Here is a 24,372-nt window from a genome sequence, read left to right on the forward strand (position 1 = left end):
TCATGTACTCTACCTACTATGAGAATAGCACACACAATAATCATGGACTGAGGGTTTCCACTGCTTTTAGGACGGTAATGTCCATTCTTGTATGGTCTCAACTCCAAAATGAGGTCATAACTATGACTTCATTCTCTCAGGCCAACAGCCTCTGGGTGGTGTGGTATGGGACCTCACTGGTTGATTTCATAGTAACATCTTTACTTTGCCTTCCTGTACTTTGTTATGACATGTGTCCTTTGGTTTGCTGCAATGTTATATGGGATCCCATCCTGTTGGGGATCAAGTATAGTTTTAAACCCTTGGACAGTGATGCTTGCTAGTCTTAGAAAATAAAAAGGCAAACCACACGTGGAAATTTCTAGTCAAAACAGATCACCATATTTTATAGAGTAGAAAAAGCCCAATGCAGTCAGCTTGCCCAAGTCTTAGTCTTGAAGTATGGTGTCATATCAAAGATTCAATGTTGATCTTTCTTGCTGGAAGACTGGAAAGTTGATTCCACACATAACTTTTATCTCTGCTGCTATTGGCATTTCATTTGTGCGCCCATCTGCTAGCACTGGGGTGGCTCAGAGGCTGGCTGACATCATCTGGCTGACTCATCCTATCTACTTGGTTGCCTAGTACCACTTCCATGGTAGATGAAGCCTGGTGGGTGTTAGCACACAGTAAAAAGATCTGGATCCTTCCCTTTTGCCCACTTCCATATGTTCACCCACAGTCTATGTCCCAGACCTCCTTGTCATGATCTTTTTGTCATTTTCCTTCCTGGCTTTTAAACAACCATACAAACCATTCAACATTGCTCATAAATATCTGACTTTATTTGGCGGGTGTGGCCTGACTCAGCTCATAATGAGCTGTTCTGGGTTCACAGTCACTTGGTATCCTGTGGTCAAACATTCTGTCTCTATCAGAGAGAAATACTACAGTGGAATCTGTTTCTCAGATGGCATAAAATTGAGCCAGGCATAGTGGCACTTGCCTGTAACCCCAGATCAGGAGACTAAGGTAAAGGAATTGCTAGTGTGATGCCAGCATGGGCTACATAGCAAGTTCCAAAAGAGTTGGAGCTACATAGTAAGACCATATCTCAAAAACAGCAACCATAAATGTATCTAAGCCCCTACTGAAAATGGTATGGCCTAGCTCCAGAACCCTAAGACTCTCATACTTAGGCTTCTCATAGGCTCCACTATGCATCTGTCTCCATTTCTGACACCTTTGGTATCAGAAGACTTGGCAGGTCAAATATTGCACTACATCTTAGATCTGCCACAGAGCCCCTATACACTAATCCATACTCATATCATAACTTTACATATCACTTGAAACTTGGGTCCTGGTGTAGAATATGATGCTTCCAGAGTTTGAAAGAAGCCTGCCTGGTGGCTCTCTTTACAGTAAAAGGCCTGAAATTCAAAACTCTGCTCTACTCTTTGTAAATGTTGGTCTGGCATGGTTTTGGTCACTGGATCCCTGAAATATTACTAATATGGTATGTCCCTGTGTCTTTGAATGGATTCTCTACTGCTCACTCAAGCTCATGAGTCTTTTGATGTTTGAGAGACATTCTCTTAATATGTACCCTAGAACAGCCTAGAACTCACTAGGTTGCCTAAGCTGGCTTCAAAATCATGATCCTCTTGCCTTAGGCTTCTGAGTGCTGTGCTACCATCCCCACATCAGATCACATGTGTCTTATCAAGGCAATATGCTAACCATCTCTTATTCATCTTGTATAATCTACACGATGTACTGGTCCAGTGTAATATTCTTTGGGATGTCCAGATGCTCCAGGTTCCTCTGAACTATATTATAATGTAGGTTGAAAGAAACAGCAGAGTGCTGTATAGGAAAAAACCATTGACAGATATTGTCCACGCCACATGATCTGCTTTTGGTTCTCTCTTCTAATCAGAATTGAAGAAGTACATTTGCCAAATTGATGGCTCCATGCCATATCTCATACCTTATTGATCTGTAATAATAACATGTCCAACACGGTTGCTGCAAGCAGAAATAGTAGTTGGTGACATTTGCAGTGTCTCTGTCTCCTCAGAGACACAACTAGTTAGTTCAATAGAGATATGATGAGAAAAGTGCCCTTGAATCCTCTCTAGGTATTTCTGAGTTGCCTCATTTTCTACCATCTCCCCCAGAATGCTTTCAATTTACTGTTGTTTTGTTCTGATTTTTTGCCCCCAGTGCTAGGGTTTAAACCTAGAGCTCCATGCATATTAGGCAAGTGTTCTGCCACTGAGCTATACACCCAGCCCTGATTTACTGCTTTGGTAGGGGCATGGAGATGCCATCTCAGAAACTTCTTCTTTTTTTTTTCTTTTTTTTTCGGAGGTGGGGACCGAACCCAGGGCCTTGCGCTTGCTAGGCAAGCACTCTACCACTGAGCTAAATCCCCAACCCCAGAAACTTCTATTTGAACTTCTCCTCTGCACTAGCTCTTAAGCTCACTGTGATCAGTCACACATATGAACATTAGGGTGTCTCTGGGTCTGGAGGACGTACTGTGAACAGGATCTAGTTATTGGTCAGCTTTCCAGAGTAGTAATTTGGAGTATATCCTGAGCAGGGTAGGCATTGGCTTATTTATTTTATGTATATGAGTTCTGTAGCTGTCTTCAGACACACCAGAAGATAGCATGTGATCCCATTACAGATGGTTGTGAGCCACCATGTGGTTGCTGGGAATTGAACTCAGGACCTCTACAAGAGCAGTCAGTGCTCTTAACCACTGAGCCATGTCTACAGCCCCCGGCATTGACTTATAAAGTACCTAGTTCTCTTAAGGCATTCTGCATTTTTCCCAAACAAAGGGAAGCTGTCTATGTAGTAAGGGTGAGTAAACTGCTTCTGCTGGTACAATGGGTTCAGGTGGGCCTGTAAGGTCAGGATGTTTAACTGCATGTACCCATGCATGTATCCTTGTCTCAGGCCTTAGAATACCACTCCTGTCCTGTTAGGGTTGAACATGGTGTGGCAGAGAGCTAGACCACCCTTCTCTGAAGTTCTACCCTACTTAAAGTTAAATTCTGAGCCTAGTCCTCCCTTCCATTCGTTCTGTAACTACACCTTAAAGTTTCTTTAAAAAGAGCCAGGGACTTCCTCTGACTTTCATATTTTGCCTTGAGTTGGTGGTTATAACCGATTTTTCTACAGTTAACCATTGCCATTTAACAATTACCACAATCTGGTTACTGTTTCCCTCACATCTGTCAAGTGTCAAGGCTATTTCACTTTCCTCCACTAGATTCCTATTGCAGTCTACTATCACGAAAAGTCACTGCTGCTCCCAAACACCCAAGGTCTTCATCACTCAAGAGAAAAAAATCTGTATCCATCCTTTGCCCAAAGTCATAGGGCCTGCCAGATCATATGGCATTGATCCATATCAATGTTCCATATCATTGTTTCATCCACTGAAAGGTTCCAGCACAAACTGTACCTGCCTAAGAGGAATTTGCATGCTATAGTATGTATTGGGCTGTCCTGCCACTAAGGGTGCTCACTTCCAACTGGGAACTGGATACCAGCTACAGAACCATGTTGAGTCTTCTTATGTAGTTTGACTCCTATGGCTCAGTATTATAGGTTGACTTTCTGGAACAGTCTCTATGTTCTATTCAGGGATTTCTATGCAGAAGGCCTAACTGGGTATGCATTTGGGGTCAACACTGTAATGAGTAAAGAGCATAGGAAAGGCTAGTGATCATCAGGTTAGAGGCCTCAGCTGTTCAAGGGGTGGGAGTGCTCTGTAGTAGCAGGGATGGCCCTTCAGAGTCAGCCCAGAATGAGGAAAAGAGGCTAGCCTTCTTTCTTAGGGTTATCATTGTTATGTTGAAACACTGTGACCAAAAGAAAGTTGAAAAGGAAAGGGTTCCTTTGGGTTACATTTCCATATCACAGTTCATTGAAAGAAGTCAGGGCAGGAATTCAAAGAGGGCACATGCTGATGCAGAGGCCATGGAGGAGTGCTACTCGCTTGCTCTCCTTTGCTTGCTTAGCCTCACCTTTCTTTTTCTTTCTTTTTTTCACCTTTCAGTATTTTTAATAATCAAATGTGAAGGTCTTGTTCATTTCAGCTCCTTTACTGCCAAACTGGTTGCAGGGTCGGGGGGAGGCTCAGAGAGGCCTGCCTCAGCTTCTCTGCCTTCTCCTTGTCTGCAAGGACTGAGTTACAGTGAACCTTGAACTTCACATTATCCTTGTTCTTCTTAATCTTGATCTTGATGGATTTTGCATCCTTCTCCTGGGCTGTGAGCAGAAAAGTCCTTGATTTCCTCAATTTCTCAAGACATGGTGATGGTTGTTCAATACTAGCAAACACCCCCCCCAAAAAAAAACCTGAGTGGTAGAACCAAAGAGTACAAGAAAAAAATTAGCCTCCTTTCTTTTGGAACCCAAAATCATTCACAGTGGACTGGGCCATCCTACACCAATTGCTAATGAAGGAAATGCCCTACAGGTTTGCCTACAGCCCTGTGCATTTTTCTCAGTTGAAGTTCCCTTATCTCAGATAACTTAAGCTTGTGTCAAGTTGACATAAAACTAGTAAGCACACATTCATATTCCCTTCAAGACCAGAAATAGATCTGGAGCTAAGCTCAACAAATTAAGAATTGCTGGGCATGGTGCTCATACCTTTAATCCAATTACGTGAGAGGCAGAGGCAGGCAGGTCTCTGTGAGTTCAAGGCCAGACTGCTCTACAAAGCAAGTTCTAGACCAGCCAGGACTACAGAGTGAGACCTTGCCAGGGAAAGAAGGATATTAGGTATCACATTGGCCAATGGAAACAAATCCAGGAGCTGTTAAAAGGACCACAATTGCTAATTCCAAAGAGGATCCTGAGTAGAACACTAAAGTAGCCACTATATTTATTGTCAACAAAAGAAAACTTGAAAAGGGATGATGGATGCATTTTTTTTCAATTGAGGCTTCCTCCTCTCTGATGATTTTAGTTACTGTCAAGTTGGTATAAACTGTTCAGCACACGCTTATACCCCCATGAGACCAGAAATAGGTCTTAGAAATAGAAATTGGGTATCATCCACATTTACTATCAGTTATAAATGGAAACCCAGCAAATCTTTTTTTAATTTATTTATGTATATGAGTACACTGTCACTTTCTTCAGACACACCAGAAGAGGGCATCAGATCCTGTTACAGATGGTTGTGAGCCACCATGTGGTTGCTGGGAATTGAACTCAGGACCTCTGGAAGAGCAGTCAGTGCTCTTAACTGCTGAGCCATCTCACTAGCCCTCAGAAGATCTTAAAAGATTCTCTTTCAATGTTCGTGAAGAAACAGTATTAATGTGTGTGTGTGTGTGTGTGTGTGTGTGTGTGTGTGTGTGTGTGTGAGAGAGAGAGAGAGAGAGAGAGAGAGAGAGAGAGAGGTGGACACAGAGAGGGACAGAGGCACAAAAGAGACAGAGACACAGAGGGACAGAGAGATCAAAGAGAGACACACAGAGGAAAAAGGAAACAGCTGCTCTTGAGTCCTGTTGTGCTCATCAATGAAGCTAACAGAACCCATTTACACAATATACATGTATCAGAGTCACTGACTATGTCAGTGACCAGTATTCCTAGAAGTATTCATATCCCTTCCATAAAAATCAGAACAAGAACTGCTGTGAAGAAGCCTGTCTGGTAAGAATCCAGAGCCTGGGAGAGAAGGCTGCTAGAAGCTGAGCTTAGCTGGGTGGGACTGGAAACAATGGCAAAGCAATTTGCGATGTGCCTGCTGCTGCTGCCCTGCTCCTCTTCTTGTGGCTTCCCCTCATTCTCAGATGCATTCCTCCCTCCCCCATCATTGCTGGCTACAGCTTCTTTACAACTAGTCACAGCCTGCATCTCTCCATTGGCAGCTCCTATTCAGACACAACTGTCCACCCATAGCAGATGACACCCATGATCAAGGTTCTGCTTCATGGTAAAGGAGAGAACAGAGAGTCACTTTGGACCCTTGCAGACATAAGTACCAAGAACCACATGGGCACTGGAACACATCACACAACAGGCATGAGTCATATATTTATACTCTCTGAGGTTCTTAGCTATTTACAGACCTCCATGCAGTTCAAAGTCTGTTATAATTGACACAACACCTTTTCCACAGCTTTTACTGGAACATTTAGAATAGTAATGTGGTGAGATACCATATTTTGGGACATGCCTGCTCTTTATGGCCTTTTACAATGTCTTTTACACACTTCCACAGATATTACACTAGACTTTATTGTTCACAAAGTATTGTTGATTAATTTTTACAAACTATTACAATTTTAAAGTATTATGTGGTTTCTGTACCAGCACTGAAGGGGGATCAAGGGACCAACCTGGATGTGGTCCTCATGTCTGAGATCTGAACACTGACAGATGTGCCCTTCTATATTTCTCCCCAGGGCAAAATACTTCAAAGGGAAGAAGATCCATGGAGAAATTGACATTAAAGTAGAGCAAGTAAGTTGAGAAGGCATTCTGCCTGGGCCACAGACCGAATGTTTACACTTACATGATGTAGGCAAATCACTGATTTTCTGTCTTTTCCAGGCTGAATTCTCCGATCTCAATCTTGTGGCTCATGCCAATGGTGGATTCTCCGTGGACATGGAAGTTCTTCGGAATGGGGTCAAAGTTGTGAGGTGAGCATAAAAAAAGGCATACTGGTACTATGGGGAAAAGCAAAAAGGACTCCCTTAGAATTTTAGACTCTCCCCTGAGAGTCACTAACCCCCTACACATCTTCAGTGAGCAAAATATTAGGTGCAGAATGTGGCAGGGAGGAGGGGGTTCTAAGTAGCCAAAGAGCCTAGCAGACCACCAGGAAACTTCTCAATTATTCAATTCAATGAGTATCTGTTTACTTCATTGTAGGTTCTATCCTCAGCACTTGACACCAACAGATATTTATTTAGCACCTACTGTATACCAAATACTCTTTTACATGCTAAGTGAGTGGTAAACAAATCAAAACAATCCTTCAAAATATAAAACCCTCTACCCTTAACTTGTTCTTTGGGCAGATAATGAGAAAATATAAAAAGCAGAGGCAGTCAGATCTCTGTGAGTTCAAAGCCCACCTAGTCTACAGAGTGAGTTCCAGGTCAGCCAGGACTACACAGAGAAAACCCTCTCAAAACAACAGTAGCATCAGCAGCAGAGACCAAAGAGATGGCTCAGTGGGTGCTCTTCCAGAGGTCCTGAGTTCAATTCCTAGCAACCACTTGGTGGCTCACAACTTTCCTGAGATATGATTCCTGCTTCTGGTGTACATGAAGACAGATCACTCATATATATATATATATATATATATATATATATATATATATAATAAATCTTTAAAAAATAACAACAAAAAAAGTGAAACCACAAAGGAAACCCCAGAACAGTAAAGCAGATGCAAGCTTGTAGGAAGATAGTAGGGTTTGCAGTTTGGATAGAGTAACCTGGTAGCATAAGAAACAGTTGAGAAGGACCTGAAGAAAATGAAGAAGAGATTCCTATAGGGGAAATATTGCAGGCAGAAGGAAGAGCTCAGAGATCCCATGAGGCTACAGTCTATTCTGAGCAACACACTTGGAGGACAACTGGGAGTCTGTGAAATTGAGACCAGAGAGATGCCAGAGCAATGTGGGTAGAGTTGCAAGCTAACCTTCAACAGATAGGAAAGTGTGAAAAGGAATCAATCACCAGATGGGGAAAGGTTGGATAAAATGATCCAGGCAGAAGGACCAGCTTGCCCATATGGACAGAGGGGGAAAATATATCGACATTTCCAGGACTTATGAGTACTTACGAATTCAAAAGAGTGGTAGGGAACTTCCTGGTTGGGGGAGGTTGGGGTGCTCAACATTTGTATCTATGCCCCAACCCAGGTCTCTGAAGCCAGACTTTGTGCTGATCCGCCAGCATGCCTTCAGCATGGCACGTAATGGAGACTACCGCAGTTTGGTCATTGGGCTGCAGTATGCTGGGATCCCCAGTGTTAACTCTTTGCATTCTGTCTACAACTTTTGTGACAAACCCTGGGTGGTAAGTTACAACAAGAGTACTAATGAAGATGGAATTGCTCATATGTGTATGTGGGAATCTGGAGCCACTCTGTCTTTTCAGAAGTGAAAATGTTTGAAAGTTTAATATACAAGTTAGCTTTACATCACTAATACAAATACATGATATAATCAACTCACAAAATGAACTGGTCTTTTTACCCAAGTTTTGGGGATTTCAATCAATGGTATATTGGCCCTGATGCTGGGCATCATGGTGGAAGTGCACAATGGAGCAAAGCTACCTCTCTTGTGGCCTGGAAGTAAAGGAAGGGAGGGAGGAGAAAAAGGAAGAAGAGGAGGTGGAAAAGGAGGGAGGAGGAGGAGGAAGAAAAAAAAGAAGGAGGAGGAGGGGGGAAGGGAGAAGGAGGAGAAGGAGAGAGGAAGAAGAAGAAGAAGAAGAAGAAGAAGAAGAAGAAGAAGAAGAAGAAGAAGAAGAAGAAGAAGAAGAAGAGGAAGAGGAAGAGGAAGAGGAAGAGGAAGAGGAAGAGGAAGAAGGAGAAGGAGGAGGAAGAGGAGGAGGGGGGGAGGAGGAAGAAGAAGAAGAAGAAGAAGAAGAAGAAGAAGAAGAAGAAGAAGAAGAAGAAGAAGAAGAAGAAGAAGAAGAAGAGGAAGAGGAAGAGGAAGAGGAAGAGGAAGAGGAAGAAGGAGAAGGAGGAGGAAGAGGAGGAGGGGGGAGGAGGAAGAAGAAGAAGAGGAAGAAGAAGAAGAAGAGGAAGAAGAAGAAGAAGAGGAAGAAGAGGAAGAAGAAGAAGAAGAGGAAGAAGAGGAAGAAGAGGAAGAAGAGGAAGAAGACAATGACAACCAGGGAGTTATAAGTCCCTGTGAGAGTACTCCACCCCCAACAACCTAAAACATCTAGGTAGGCCACATCTCTTAACGTTTCTACCACCTTCCAACAGTACCACTCTGGTGAACAAATTTTTAACACATGGACCTTGAGGACATTCCAAATCCAAATTAACACTTGAGATACTAGTTTAGAGACTCCCCTGAGGTAAGAAACTCACTGATCCGTGTCTCCTGATTCTCATAGTTTGCCCAGATGGTTCGACTACACAAGAAGCTTGGAACAGAGGAATTCCCTCTGATTGATCAGACTTTCTATCCCAATCATAAAGAGATGGTAAGCCTGGGAGAATGGAGTGGGAAAGATTCAGAACTACTGTAATGCTACCAATGGCTGTATTGGTAATATATCTGAGTATTACACCAGTTCTCAACCTGTGTGTCACAACCCTTTCATAGGGGTCACATATCAGATATTTATATTGTAATTTATAACTGTACCAAAATTATAGTTATGAAGTAGCAACAAAAATAATTTTATAGTTGGGAGTCACCACAATGTGAGGAACTGTATTAAAGGGCATTACAAAGGTTGAGAACTACTGGTGTAGAGAATTGAAGTCACGTTATGGTTGAGTCTATTATATATCCTTTGTCCAAAATGCATAGAAATCATAAATCCTTCAAATTTTAGAGTTTTCTTCTGAGATTTTTGAAATATTTGTGTATGTATAATGTGCTTTGAGCATGTGACTTGAGTCTAAAGATTTATTTTATTATATGTGTGTGGGTGCTTTGCCTATATTTGTGTCTATGTACCATATTCACACAGTGCCCACAGAATCCAGAAAAAGGTGTCAAATCCCCTGAAACTGGAGTTAAGGACAGTTGTAAGCTACCATGTAGGTGCTAGAAACTGAACCTCAGTTTTCTGTAAGAGCTGTTAATCCTTGAACCATATCTCCAGCCTGGGATCCAAGTCTAAGCATGAAATTAATGTTTCACATATGCCTTATTTACATAACTCCAACTTACTCTTAAACAGTACTTTTAGTAAGCCTGTGTCTTGACTGTTACCTGGCATATGAGATCACATGTAGAATATGACACTTGTGGAGCACATGATGGTACTCAAAAGGTTTCAGCATTGGGAACATTTCATATTTTAAATCTTTGATAAGGAATGTTCAATCAGGACCACAAATTTCCCAATAGTTACAAGTATGAATTAAGTTATTGATCTCAATGTTTATCAAATCCTATTTTTATATTACTCACTCTTACCAGTATTAAAGATGTATTTCTAGTGTGGATTAATAGAATTAACATAATGAATCAGATTGTATTCCATGTAGAATGCAAATAATTATTACTAACATTATGAAATATTCATCCTGATAGAAATTTTACCCATATTTCAAACTAAGATTGCTAATAGCAGTATTATAAATTATTTACAGATAAAATATTGAATCATTTATTGTCATAAAATATAATCATTATTACTACAAATGATCATGAATAGTACAAGTTATTGTAATTGATATACATTGTGGGCACCAATGTTATAAATTAAATTAGAATTTTACTAGGAATCAAATAACCAGTCATATATGGTGGTGTGAGTCTATAATCCCAGCAATGAGGGGGTAGAGGCAGGAGTATTATAAGTTTGAGGCCAGTCTGGCTACATAGAAATCAAATAATCATTACTAGCATCATCAAAGAGTATAGGTAACTGTATCACAAATTATGCTTACATATAGATTGGAAATGTTTGTTCTAAAGTATATTCAAATAGAAATTATCATTACTGATGCTTGATGTATTACATATAACAAGTAATAATATACCTTATTGCATATGTAGCAGTTACTTATATAAATGATTAGTGTTTATGCTGAGAAGAAATCAAATTGTTAGTATTTCAGTGGCTATATAGATATTGATATTTACATTATGGTTACTATAAACTAAGTACTATAGTTATGAGTCAAATTTTAGTTACAATTAGAAATTGAATCATTGTTAGTTGCTCCACCAAAGTTTACAACTAATTGCTAATTTTTCCAATGCTACAAGTTATATTTACTTACATAAATAAACATTACCAATTTTATGGATTAAATTATAATTAAATATCAGTGATAATCTAGTATTATTGACTTTATACTAAATATTGCAAGTATTATGTTTGTTCATATAAATTAAAATTTATGAATTAAGTTTATTTACAGATCAAAGCATTAGTTCTGTTTTATTTGGTTTGATTTGATTTTTCAAGACATGGTTTCTCTGTGTAACCACGCTGGTTGTCCAGGAACTCTCTTTGGAGACAATGTTGGCTTTGAACTCAAAGAGATACACCTGTCTTTGCCTCCCTTAGTTCTGGGACAAAAGATATTTGCTACCATGCCCAGCCAAACCATTTTTAAGAAAATCCAATTTTCCCCCAAATCTATTTATCACTATTTATTTATTTATTTATCACTATTTTCACTTATTCTTTATTCTTTGAGAACAAGTTCGGTTGAGTGCCATCATGAGCATGGACTCCATAGCTGGAATTTCTGTGTGGAAATCCTAGCCCTACAATTTACTATTTATTAACACAAGAGACCTTAACTAAATGCCATGAGCCTCAGTTTATCCATTAGTATAATGCAGGTAATAATATTTCTTGAATCATAGTGTTGATGTGAGGATTAAATTACTGAATAAATGTAAAGTAGTTAAACCCCTCCACCTAGCATATGTTAACTGCTCATTGTGTTGGTAGAACTTATCTTTCTATTCCTAGGTGATTACTTTTATCATGAAAGGGTGTTAGACTTTGTCAAATGCTTTCGCTGTTTTATTAGCATGATCATATGGCTTTTGCTCTTATTCTATGAATATAATATATTACATTAATTAATTTTCATGTAAGTTCATAGTTTCATAAGTGTGTTTTTGATGTATCTTGCTGTAAAATTTTGCATTACTGGGCTCAGTTAGTCATGGTGTAAATCCATTGTGGGGTTCAGGTTTGTTAAAGATTATGGTGTCTGAATTTGTAAGAAGTACTGGCCTATAATTTTCTTTTCTAGTGTAGTTTGGTTATCAGGATACTATTTTTTATCATAGAAAAAGCTTAATACTATTTTATTCCTTTCTATTTTTAGGGGGTAATTGTTATATCTTCTTTAAATATTTGGTGGAATTAATCAGGAAGACATCTAATTCAAGGATATTTTTTCTGTATTTTATTTTATTATACTGGGTTGCACAAGGCCATTTTCATGCAAGTATATATTGTACTTTGAGCAACACCCTCCCCCAAATCTAGCTACTCTCCCCCTTTTATTTTTCTCCCCTCCCCCTAAATTAGTCCCCCAGATAATTTTGATTCCATTTTATATGTATGCAATTTATGTATTAAATTATGTATTAAAAAATCTAAGACCCACAGAGAAAACATGTGATATTTGTCTTTCTGAAACTAATTTACTTCACTTAATATCTCCAGTTATATCCATTTTCATGCAGATGATATAACTTCATTTTCCTTTATGGCTAAAAAATTTCATTGTGTGTATAACCACATTTTAGGTTCTTCTGTTGAGGAATACCTTGTTAGTTTCACAGTTCAGCTATTGTGAAAAGTGCTGTGATTTTGGGTAAATACCCAGGCATGGTGTAGCTAGGTCTATTATATATAGGTCTAATTTAGTTTTCTGAAACATTATTGTAAGACCCAAAACTCTAAAACTAATAGAAAAAGTAGAAGAGAAATATACATCATGTTATTGGAGTAGGCAAGCACTTTCTAAATACAAATCTAGTCACTCAGGAAGTGAAGGATAACAAATGAAAAATGAGACTTCATGAGGAAACAATCAAGACACAGCCTTCAGAATAGGAAAAAATATTTACTAGTTAACAAAGGATTGGTATATACAATATATAAAGAACTCAATAATCTAAATAGCAAAAACTCAAATAACTCAATCAGTAGCTAGACAGTTTTCAAGAGATTAAGTGCAAACCATGAATAAACATGAAAAATGTTCAACATTACTAGGCACCAGAAAACGCAAATTAAAAATACTTTGAGAATTTATCCATGCTAATCATAATGGTAGTCATCAAGAAAACAAATAAAAGCCCAGCTAGCTTGGAACTCCAAGCTACTCTTGAAGTCAATGCAAGAATTCTACCTCAGCCTTCTAAGTGCTAGGATTACAGATATGAGCTATCACATCCAGCTTTTTTGATGTTAGTAATTAGAGTTTTATATCTTTTCCCTTTGCTTAAAAGCTTCTCAACTTTATTAACTTTCAATCATTTTCTGTTTACATTATTTATCTATTGTTTATCCATTCTGCCATTCTTATATTTCTGTAATCTTTTTCATCACTTCTACTCTAATGCTTATTAATCCTTTACTGGTTGCTTTGAATTTTGTTTTTGTCTAATTTCTTAAGGTGAAAGTTTATTGATTGACTATCTTTTTATTTTATTTGTTACATTTATTTATTTATTTATTTATTTATTTAGTTAGTTAGTTAGTTAGTTAGTTAGTTAGTTGAGGACTTTTCTGTGTAGTCCTGACTGTCATAGAATTCTGTAAACCAAGCTGGCTTCAAACGCACAGATACCTGCCTACCTCCTGGGTGCTAGGATTAAAGGACTGAGCTGCCACCACTTGACTTTATTTTATTTTTAATAGTTTTTAAAATTAAGATGTATTTGTACATGTGAGTACTGTGGCAGCATAGGCCAGTTGGCTTCAGATCTCCTACAGTTGCCATCACCTAATACAGGTGTTGGGAAGTGAACTCTGGTCCTCTGCAAGAGCAGTGTTTTCTCTTAACCACTGGTCTTTCCAGGCCAATTTTTAAAATATTTTAATTGTATATATGAGGGGTGTCTATGGAGGGGTGATATATATTAAAAATTGGCTTTGAGAGCTGGGCATGGTTGTGCACACCTGTAATCCCAACACTAAGGAGGGCAGAGGCAGGAAGATCTCTATGAGTTTGAGCAGTGCTACCTAGCCTGAGAACTTGTCTCAAATAAAATAAAGGTAATAGATAAAAATAGACTGTGGTTTAAAAAAAGACTGCATTTGTTGAGTTTGCCCAACTACAGCTAATGTGTTTAAGAATATTGATAGTAAGCTAGGCTAATCTATACTGCAAGGTAGGTTAAATGTATTAAATGTGTATTTTCCTTTGTAATACTGGGAATTGAGCCTGGGGCCTCACACACTCTAAGCAAGTGTTCTATCACATATGCCTTTTTCACATAACTCAAAGTCACTCTTATAAAATATTTTAGTAAGCCAGTGTTTTGCTTTTGTTAGGGTCCAAGAACCACCAAAGAATGATACCGCAGACTCAAATGGTATGCAAAAGCAAAGAGTGTTTATTCATCAGAATTTCCTGCAAACAGGGGTCTCCCCATTTGGAAATAGAGACTGAGGTGTGTGCTTTGCAGGATCAATTTAAAGCTTGTTAGGAATATGGGTGCTTTGTGATTGGTTAGTCCTCTGGGAACTTTCCAGGATAGCAAAGCATCCTTGGATTGGCTGCATACAGCTGTGGTCGGCTAACCACCAGTTCCTGGATCCAGGTTCTCATTTCTGGGAAACAGAAATTTAAGCCTAGTCGCACAAACTGCCAGTTTGCAGCCTATCATGAAGTCAGCCTGGCTCTGGCTAACTTAGTCCTCTCACTTTATGTATTTTGGAGCTCTGTTGTTACTGGCATATGTGCTATTTGTTGCATCTTCTTGATGAATTGTTCTTATTATAAAATACAATTGTCTCTATTGACAATTTGCTTAAACATCTGGTTTATCTGATATTTGTATGGCCATTCTATCTCTGTTAATATTTACATGGTATTTTTTCATCATTTATGGTCTTCCTATTTTTGTATTTAAATATAAAACATGTCTCTTGAGCTAGCAAGATGACTCTGCAGTTAAAAGTGCTTGACACCAAACCTGATGACCTGAGTTCAGTCAGAATCTACATAGCAGGAAATAACTATTCCTGTACACACACACACACACACACACACACACACACACACACACACACACACACACACACACTGTAATATAAATAATAATAAATATAATAAAAGGGTTTTTTGTTTTGCTTTGTTTTGTTTTGTTTTTGAAGACTGTTATCCAGCTGAATGTGGTGGTACATACCCAGCACTCAGAAAACAGAAGCAAGAGGAGATTTGTAAATTTGAGACTAGCCTAGTCTCTACATAGCTCTGAGACAGTCAGTACTACATACAGAGACTCTATCTCAAAATAATCAAGAACAGGAACAACAACAACAAAATAAAACTAGAATATTGTCCATACACACAAAAAATATTAAAAATAAATAAATGGATTAATAAAATTTGTCTCTTGTAGACAGCATATAGCTAGGTCATGTTTTATATCCATTATGCCTTTTAGAAAGATTTTATTTTTTAAACACATGAGTGATTGCCTACATGTATAATGGCTACCATGTGGGTGGTAGGAATTGAACCTGGGTCCTTTTGCAAGAGTAGCAAGTGCTCTTATCTGCTGAGCCATCTCTCCAACCCCATTCTGCCTTTTTTTAATTGGATATTTTCATTTCAAATGTTATCCCCTTTCTCAGTTTCCTGTCCATAAACCCCCTATCCCACCCTACCCCTTCTTCTATGAAAGTATTCCCCCACTCAACTCTTTCCACCTCCCTGCCCTGACATCCCCCTACCCTGGGGCATTGACCCTTGGCAGAACCAAGGGCTTCTCCTCCCATTGGTGCCCAACAAGGCCATCCTCTGCTACATATCCATCTGGAGCCGTGGATCTGTCCATGTGTACTCTTTGGGTGGTGGTTTAGTCCCTGGGAGCTCTGGTTGGTTGGCATTGTTGTTCTTACAAGATTGCAAGCCCCTTCAGCTCCTTCAATCCTTTCTCTAAATCCTCCAATGGAGACCCTGTTCTCAGTTCAATGGTTGGCTGTGAGCATCCACCTCTGTATTTGTCATGTTCTGGCAGAGCCTCTCAGAAGACAGCTATATCAGGCTCCTGTCAGCATGCATTTCTTGGCTTCATCAATATTGTCTGGGTTTGGTGGATGTGTGTATATATATATATATATATATATATATATATATATATATATATATATATATATATATATATATATATATATATATATATATATATATATATATATATGGGTTGGATCCCCAGGTGGGGCAGGCTCTGAATGGCCTTTCCTGCTAATCTTATTGGGGAATCCTTTGTGCATGATAAGCCACTTCTACTGGTTTTAGATTTTTCTCTTTGTCTTTCATAAGTTTGTTTATAATGTGTCTAGATATGTGCCTCTTCAAATTTATTCTACTTGGAGTTCAGCAAGCTGCTTAAAATGCATGGCTTACTGTTTTTCATCAAATTTGGAGTTTTGCAGTCATTGTTCCTTCATATATTCTGTGTCCTATTTCTTCTTTCCTGTCTCTTTTTGTGACTTATATTTTGTGTGTGTGTGTGTGTGTGTGTGTGAGAGAGAGAGAGAGAGAGAGAGAGAGAGAGAGAGTGTGTTAACATGCTTAATGATGTTACACTTACCATTAAGCTGCTGTTTAGTTTAAACTTTTTCTGTTCCATAGACTGTCTAATCACAATTTACTTTTCTTTGGGTTCACTAATTCTTTAGTCTGGAACAAATCTACTATTAGTTTGGGGCAAGCTTTGGCTACAAAGCAAATGCCATGCTTCCCTGGAGCTTTATGTCAAGAACCTGTTTTTGGCTTTGGTTTTGTTTTGCTCTATTTGTTGTTTAGTTGGTTGGTTGGTTGGTTGGTTGGTTTTTTGAGACAGGGTTTCTGTCCTGGAACTCACTGTAGACCAGACTGGCCTTGAACTCAGAGATCCAGCTGCATCACCCTCTCAACTACTGGGATTAAAGATGTGTGCCAGCACTGACAACAAAATCCTGTTTTTTTTTTTAATGGAAAAAATTACCTACACGCATTTATATACTTAAAATTACTGATGTATAGACTTTTTCTACTAAGTCTAACTTACTAGCTTAAGTATAAATTTTAAGAGACTCTTATTGTCCCTGTTAAGATTTAGTGACAGAGTACCTTGCTGGATCAAAGATCAGAGCCAAGAAATGGATGCCTCAGCAGAGATCATACCATGTTACAAATGAGATTTATTGGGGGAAAAGGGAGCAAAAAGCCATCTCAGAGTGGGACATCAGAGAGGCAAAGAGATCAGAAGACAGAGAGTAATCTGTGATAGAAGGAACATTTTAAAGGATTGGCAACTAGTGATGATTCTTAAGTGCTGGCACTGGGTTGCTGAAGGCAGGCTTGGGGAACAACTGATTTCTAACATCCCTCCCTTTTGTTTATTATAAAATGTAAAGAAATAGGAAGGGGTGACTGGTGAGGCAGGAATGGGAACACCGTCTTGTTTAGACTTTCCTGCTGTCTGAGAGTATTAAAATCTTTGGGGACCCAAGAAAGCTGGGATAATGGCCAAATCCTAGAAGAACAGGCTGTTTCACTGGCTCTCCAGGCTCTGTGGAATCATCTGGGGCAAGGGAAGTACAGTTCTAGTTGAAGCAGTTTCTGAAGCTGGATCACCTTGGATTAGTCACTTTGAAGTTGTTTGGGATACAAATTTTGAGGGAACACCTGGATCTGGAAGGATGCTGAAACAGATATATATATATATATATGTTAGGGGCAGAAGATAAAGAGTTTAGGGAGATTTTTTTTTCTTTTTAGGCCTATGGTCTTGGTAGTTGAGGTATGGGAGTCCCAAAACCAGGGAAAAGGAGAGAGATTCCACCCTGAGGAATAAGTGAAACAGGCAAGTAAGGGAACAGGATTATTTGCAGCACTTATCTGGAGTTCATTTGACCAATGAAAGATGCTTTCAAGCTGATTCCCTGAAACTTACAAGAAATTTTTTAAGTTTACAAAAAGAGATAAGTTTTAGAGATGTTAGCATTACTACTGTTTGTAATCTGTATTGAAATCCACATTCTGGAAAAGACAGTAGACTCACACCTTTTTGTCATAGTAGAAGCTTGGGAAATTATTTTGGGTTAAAAGCATGAACACTCTTTAAGGTGAGCTTAGGGAGTACAGAGACTTCCCATGGAGCAGAAGGGCAAAAGCTTCCTTCATTTTCAGTATGAATATGGATGATGAAAGCAGAGCTTCTTTTCTATATCCAGAAGACTGGCCAAATATAGATTAGACAGAAATTTTTAGGACAATGAAAAGCACTTTTAAATCCACATTTAGAAGATAACAAAAGGGCGTTTAAAATCTTGAGCTTGTGACTATGATAATAGTAATCAGTGCTTACCAGACCTAGATAAATATTTTATGAGAACTCCACTGATTAATGTTAAAACTCTGAACTTTTGAAGTTTTTTATATCAATAGCATATCTGAAGAAATCTGAAACATTTTTCTTTTTTATACCTTAAGTCACTTTCTTATCACAACTTAAGCTTCCATATCGTCAGACCTTTATAACTTGCATTTACACATCTTGGACCCTAAAAATGTTTCTTAGATCCTCACAACTTAATCTTTCATCCTTTCAGACCTTACATAAATTTTACACCTTTTTTTCTATCCAGTTGTTACCACAAAACTCAAGTGGTTGATTACTAAAGCAGTCATTGTAAACGCAATTCCTTTAAATAAAGGAATAGTAAAAAGTTACTTTGAAACCTGGTTTGTGACCTTACTTTTACATGTGAAGAGAACTGAGAAGGCATCTGAAGCCTTGGTTGCTGCTGTTACACTGATAAATCTATCACTAGCCCATTCATCATCCCCATCAGGGACCTGAGAAGGATGAATTTCACCTGAGTAAGCAGGAAGTGCAGATCAAACAGCTCCTGAATCTATTAAAAATGACAGAGATTTGCTGGCTATCTGGAAAATCACCCTAGGTCCCTCTGTAGTTGTTGGAGGCAGAGGTCCTAGCCCAGCATCAGTTTTTGGCTATCAGACCCAGAAGATCCAACAGACTTTCCTGTAAAGTAGGAACTTGGGGGAAAACAAACAGACTTGTCTAGGCAAAACAGGGCAATCAACTCCCCAGTGTCATGCTTGTCCATGGTTTGGACAGGAAAGTGGTGACAGGTAAAGTGAAGGGCAGCTTTTCTACATTTAAAGCACACTGCAAGGTGGAAATTCTTCTGTATCCATTATCTTCTTTGGAAGAGTGCTACCAAGAGCTGGCATATCTATTACAAAAACTTTTTTTTTATCAGATAGTCTTTTATTTAAATATTTTCTTGTTGCTTCTTTTTTTTTTTTTTTTTTTCGGAGCTGGGGACCGAACCCAGGGCCTTGGGCTTGGCAAGCGCTCTACCACTGAGCTAAATTCCCAACCCCTTCTCGTTGCTTCTTAACTAGCTGGGCACTCCACCGCACCGCTGTTGATGTCATCTATGATGTCATGAGGGTGGCGGCCGTCCACATTGCAGCCCACAGACTGTGCAGTACCCAGGATCTCCTTGATAGTTCCAGAAAGTTCTCTGGCCAAAGACCGGTGTCTCATCTGCCGGGCAATGTTGACAATCTCATCAAAAGTGATGTTTCCATTGTGTTTAATGTTTTTCTGCTTCTTCCTGTCTCTTGGTGGCTCCTTGAGGGCTTTGATGATCAGGGCAGAGGCAGAGGGCACCACCTCAATCTGGGCCTGTCTGTTCTGGATGGTCAGTTTCACTGTAATCCTGAGGCCTTTCCAGTCACCGGTAGCCTTGGCGATGTCATCACCAACTTTTTTGGGAGACAGACCCAGAGGACCGATCTTAGGGGCCAAGGCGGATGTGGCGCCGACCTCGCCTCCGGTGCACCTCAAGTACACGACTTTGATCTCGTTGGGGTCGAACTTGGGCGGCATGGTGGAGGTGGCTGGTGTCGGATGAACCCGGATTCGGGACGACCCACAAAAACTTTTTAATAAAGATTTTAAATGCCATACTCATCAGATCTCTGAAAAGTTTGAGGATCATTGATATATTAAGCATACCTGATTAGTTTCTTGCTTTAGACTTAACATTGAAACATATACAGGAGAATGAATAAAGCTTATTCTGTAATTGATTACATTAGTACTTAGCATGACTACAAATGTAGTTTTGAACACATTAAGGAATTTGGTCATTGATAAGATGACTATTAACTTGGTTAGAGGCACAGCTCAGAGGTCATATTAACTTGCATGTCTTAATTATTCTTAACAGTTTATAATAGGTTAGTAGCTGTTATAAGACTGGGACTTTACATTCCATCCCTGTTAGGTTTAACCTTTAAAAAATAACAATTACTTATTCAATTTAATTGAATCTCTTCTAGTATTGAAATAATACTTTTTAATCATAGATACAATTCCTAGGAAGACTGGCAACTTCACTGATCCTTTTATAATGCACTCTTATAGATTATTACAGCTAAAGCTTAAAAGACAAAAAAGTTAGACAAATACTACTGTGAACCTGAGTAGACTTTAGGAATTTACTAATCTCAATTATCAAATATACCATATTTATCAAGCATATGTTGTTACTTATCTAAATTTTCTAGCAGCTTAGTGTTGAACAGTTAGCAAAGACACAAGTAGTTAGACATAAATCTTAAATCAAGTTTTGTTAATCTGAATAGGCCTTTATAGCCTTAAATTTTTATCCTCATATACAGTTTAGTCTAAACCAGAGTCAAATCACATATATAGTATGCTGTGGTAAATATAACCATAAATTTGTATCATCATATAAAAGCCAATATCAATCCAAGATATTTGAGACTTGCTTCCTTAGTCTAAAAGGAGGTACAATGATAAACAGATAAACAGGACTAAGAAGTTTTACAAATGTTGCTTTATGGTCTGTGGTCATATAAAGTGGTAAAGTCACATGGCATATCCTTCTTAACCTTAGTAAAGATGGTTGCCAGCCTTGTGGCTGCTTACATCCAGACGAGGTCACCAGAAAAGATGGAAGAGAGCCACATGATTGCTATTTTAAAAATATCTATTTTCCTAGCAGACACACACACACACACACACACACACACACACACACACACACAGTTTTTAGTGAGAGTTGAATTCAAGTCACATACACTCAGAGTTGAATCCAAGTCACATCCATATGCATATAGACTTGAATACAAGTTACATATATACATATATACTGAGTCATATGTATAGATTTTTTATTATAAGTCTTTTGTTTCAGGTTTAAAGTCAAATTTTATTACAGATTTTATACCATACCCAATGAATTGGCAAATCCTCAGATCAGAGTTTACAGCATCATCTTAACAAAATTTTGACAACAAAGTACAAGGAAATCATAGAGATAACATATTTTTAAGAGTGGGAAGTAGAGAAAGTAAAGAACAAAGTAAGATAAGATATTTAGGGATCATTTTTCTGGGCAGTAGCACTTGTTAACAATTGTTGAGAATTCAGAAATTGAGTTTGCCATATTTTTTTGCCATTGATCTGTACAGAGGCCAAGATGTTGTAATAAAATCTGAGTCCATGGAGGAAGAGAGAGTCAGAAAACTGAACACTAGTGTGTTCCCATAAGCTCCAAGAGGGGACTGAGGGCTGAAGCTGTGGGATTGCATACTGGAGCCAAAGATAATCAAGACATCTGCAGAAGGCTGCAAGAGCCACAGAAGCCACATAGATGCCCACAGAGGCACAGCAGGCAAGAGGGAAGCAGCAGCTGAAGGATTGGACTCTAGAATTTGGAATCAAACTCACTAACAAACTGTACACATTTTTACAGATTTATTTATTTATATAAGTACACTGTAGCTGTGTTCAGACACACCAGGAGAGGGCATCAGATCTCATTACAGATGGTTGTGAGCCACCATGTGGTTGCTGGGAATTGAACTCAGGACCTCTGGAAGAACAGTCAGTGTTCTTAACCACTGAGCCACCTCTCCAGCCCAATTGTACATACTTTAGGAGAGTTAGATTCCCAGCTTCATTTGGAACTGCTGTAGGAAGGAATAGGTGTGTGCTGGGTGTGTGCACCTGCAGCTGGCCTGCTCCATTGTCTTTTTTCTACTCCCTTTAGTCCAACTCGAGCTCCCACTTTGCAACAAACTTACAGATCCATCAACCATAACTTAAAGACAGGACTTCTACAAAGTGTGTGGGGGAGAGTACCAGACACAAAAAACAGGGCTTGGAATGAAAAATAAATAAATAAGGAATGGGGAATTTTTATTCCATTCTGATCCTTGTAATATTTGTAAGGGTCCAAGATAATATTGGGATTTATGGTACCATTAGTTGGCCATATTTTTATTGATTACCTAAAGGGTATTAAGACCAGATTTGACTGCAAAGGCAGGTAAGTTTAGAGGCCCTTAAGTCAAGCACTAAGTGGAAAGGTCTGATGTTCTGCAAGAGGTATCTCATAGGTGAGGCAGAAGAGGAGGTCCAAGGCCTGATGTCCAAGGCAGCTCACAGACTTAGGAGGACTGAATGAGGAAGACAAAAGCCAAACAGTGGGTCATCACCTCACAAATGGGGACATAGGCAAAAGTTTAGCCTGGCTAAGCCCAAGGAGAGACTCGGTGTGTGGTACCAAGACTTTCAAATGAAACCAGAAAGTGAAAACTGAGCTAAAAATGAAGCCTCACCTAGGGGAAAGAGTCATAGATGGGTATTTCCACTTTCAAGATTACCAGAGACTCGGAAAGCATTTAAGCTAACTGAGAGGGATCACTCCCCAATTGCCAGTGATGGATGGAAGGCCACTAGATTGGTGGTCCAAACGGTGGCTCTGTTGCAAATGGAACAAGTGGGTAGGGCCCCGGTATGGTTTAGAATGCTGGTGGTAGGGGTTGGGGAGTAGAGTGGAGTGGTACAGGGGGTGGTGGTGAGTGCACAGGCACCAGGAGAACCTAAGGAGCCATCAGCACCAATGATAGGATATAGCAACAGGGTGTCTTGGCAGATGGGAACCAAGAAATGCTGCTGCAGAAATCACAGGACACAGGGGCTGGGGATTTAGCTCAGTGGTAGAGCGCTTACCTAGGAAGCGCAAGGCCCTGGGTTCGGTCCCCAGCTCCGAAAAAAAAAAAGAACCAAAAAAAAAAAAAAAAAAGAAAGAAATCACAGGACACAATAGATCTCAGGCACGAGGTTTGTAGAGGGGTGTGAAAGTCATCAGAATGGGGACATGAGAGAAACAGAGAGAAAGAGAGAAAGAGACAGAGAGAAAACAGAGAAGACAGAGAGTCTTAAAGACAGAGAGAGTAAAAGAATAATCTGTGATGGAGGGGACCTTTTAAAGGTTGACGAGTGGTGATGACATAGTTTAGCTGCTGGCACTGAGTTGCTGAAGGCAGGCAGCGGGAAGGCTTGATTTCTAACAGTCTCTGTGTTTATATCATGTTTTCTTATTTCTTAGTTCGTACATTCTTGTTGAAAATGTCCATCTTAATCTTTTTTTTTTATTAACTTGAGTATTTCTTATATACATTTCAAGTGTTATTCCCTTTCCCGGTTTCCCGGCAACCATACCCCTCCCCCCTCCCTTTCCTTATGGGTGTTCCCCTCCCAACCCTCCCCCCATTGCCGCCCTCCCCCCATAGTCTAGTTCACTGGGGGTTCAGTCTTAGCAGGACCCAGGGCTTCCCCTTCCACTGGTGCTCTTACTAGGATATTCATTGCTACCTATGGGGTCGGAGTCCAGGGTCAGTCCATGTATAGTCTTTAGGTAGTGGCTTAGTCCCTGGAAGCTCTGGTTGCTTGACATTGTTGTACTTTTGGGGTCTCGAGCCCCTTCAAGCTCTTCCAGTTCTTTCTCTGATTCCTTCAACGGGGGCCTATTCTCAGTTCAGTGGTTTGCTGCTGGCATTCGCCTCTGTGTTTGCTGTATTCTGGCTGTGTCTCTCAGGAGCGATCTACATCCGGTTCCTGTAGGCCTGCACTTCTTTGCTTCGTCCATCTTCTCTAATTGGGTGGCTGTATATGTATGGGCCACATGTGGGGCAGGCTCTGAATGGGTGTTCCTTCAGTCTCTGTTTTAATCTTTGCCTCTCCCTTCCCTGCCAAGGGTATTCTTTTTCCTCATTTAAAGAAGGAGTGAAGCATTCACATTTTGATCATCCGTCTTGAGTTTCGTTTCTTCTAGGGATCTAGGGTAATTCAAGCATTTGGGCTAATAGCCACTTATCAATGAGTGCATACCATGTATGTCTTTCTGTGATTTGGTTAGCTCACTCAGGATGATATTTTCCAGTTCCAACCATTTGCCTACGAATTTCATAAACTCGTTGTTTTTGATAGCTGAGTAATATTCCATTGTGTAGATGTACCACATTTTCTGAATCCATTCCTCTCTTGAAGGGCATCTGGGTTCTTTCCAGTTTCTGGCTATTATAAATAAGGCTGCGATGAACATAGTGGAGCACGTGTCTCTTTTGTATGTTGAGGAATC

At 39.5% G+C, this 24,372-nt stretch overlaps 2 protein-coding genes and 1 pseudogene across 3 annotated transcripts in view; 1 reads left to right on the forward strand and 2 right to left on the reverse strand.

Moving 5' to 3' along the window:
• The window catches only part of Syn1 (synapsin I), a 55,255-nt gene that overhangs the window by 5,299 nt on the left and 25,584 nt on the right, over positions 1–24,372 (forward strand). For both annotated transcript variants that reach the window (NM_019133.2, NM_001110782.2), the window contains 4 exon segments: positions 6,432–6,489; positions 6,580–6,671; positions 7,905–8,061; positions 9,115–9,204. In NM_019133.2, coding sequence (NP_062006.1) covers positions 6,432–6,489; positions 6,580–6,671; positions 7,905–8,061; positions 9,115–9,204 — 397 coding nt within the window.
• LOC147998125 (large ribosomal subunit protein eL38 pseudogene) lies at positions 4,095–6,382 on the reverse strand (annotated as a pseudogene).
• LOC102555453 (60S ribosomal protein L12-like) lies at positions 19,164–19,859 on the reverse strand. Its single transcript, NM_001409215.1, has one exon. It carries the CDS (start codon positions 19,800–19,802, stop codon positions 19,305–19,307), a length of 498 nt encoding a protein of 165 aa, NP_001396144.1. The 5' UTR covers positions 19,803–19,859; the 3' UTR covers positions 19,164–19,304.

This window comes from Rattus norvegicus, chromosome X (assembly GCF_021556685.1).
Source record: "Rattus norvegicus strain SHRSP/BbbUtx chromosome X, alternate assembly SHRSP_T2T, whole genome shotgun sequence".
Taxonomy (NCBI): Eukaryota; Metazoa; Chordata; class Mammalia; order Rodentia; family Muridae; genus Rattus; species Rattus norvegicus.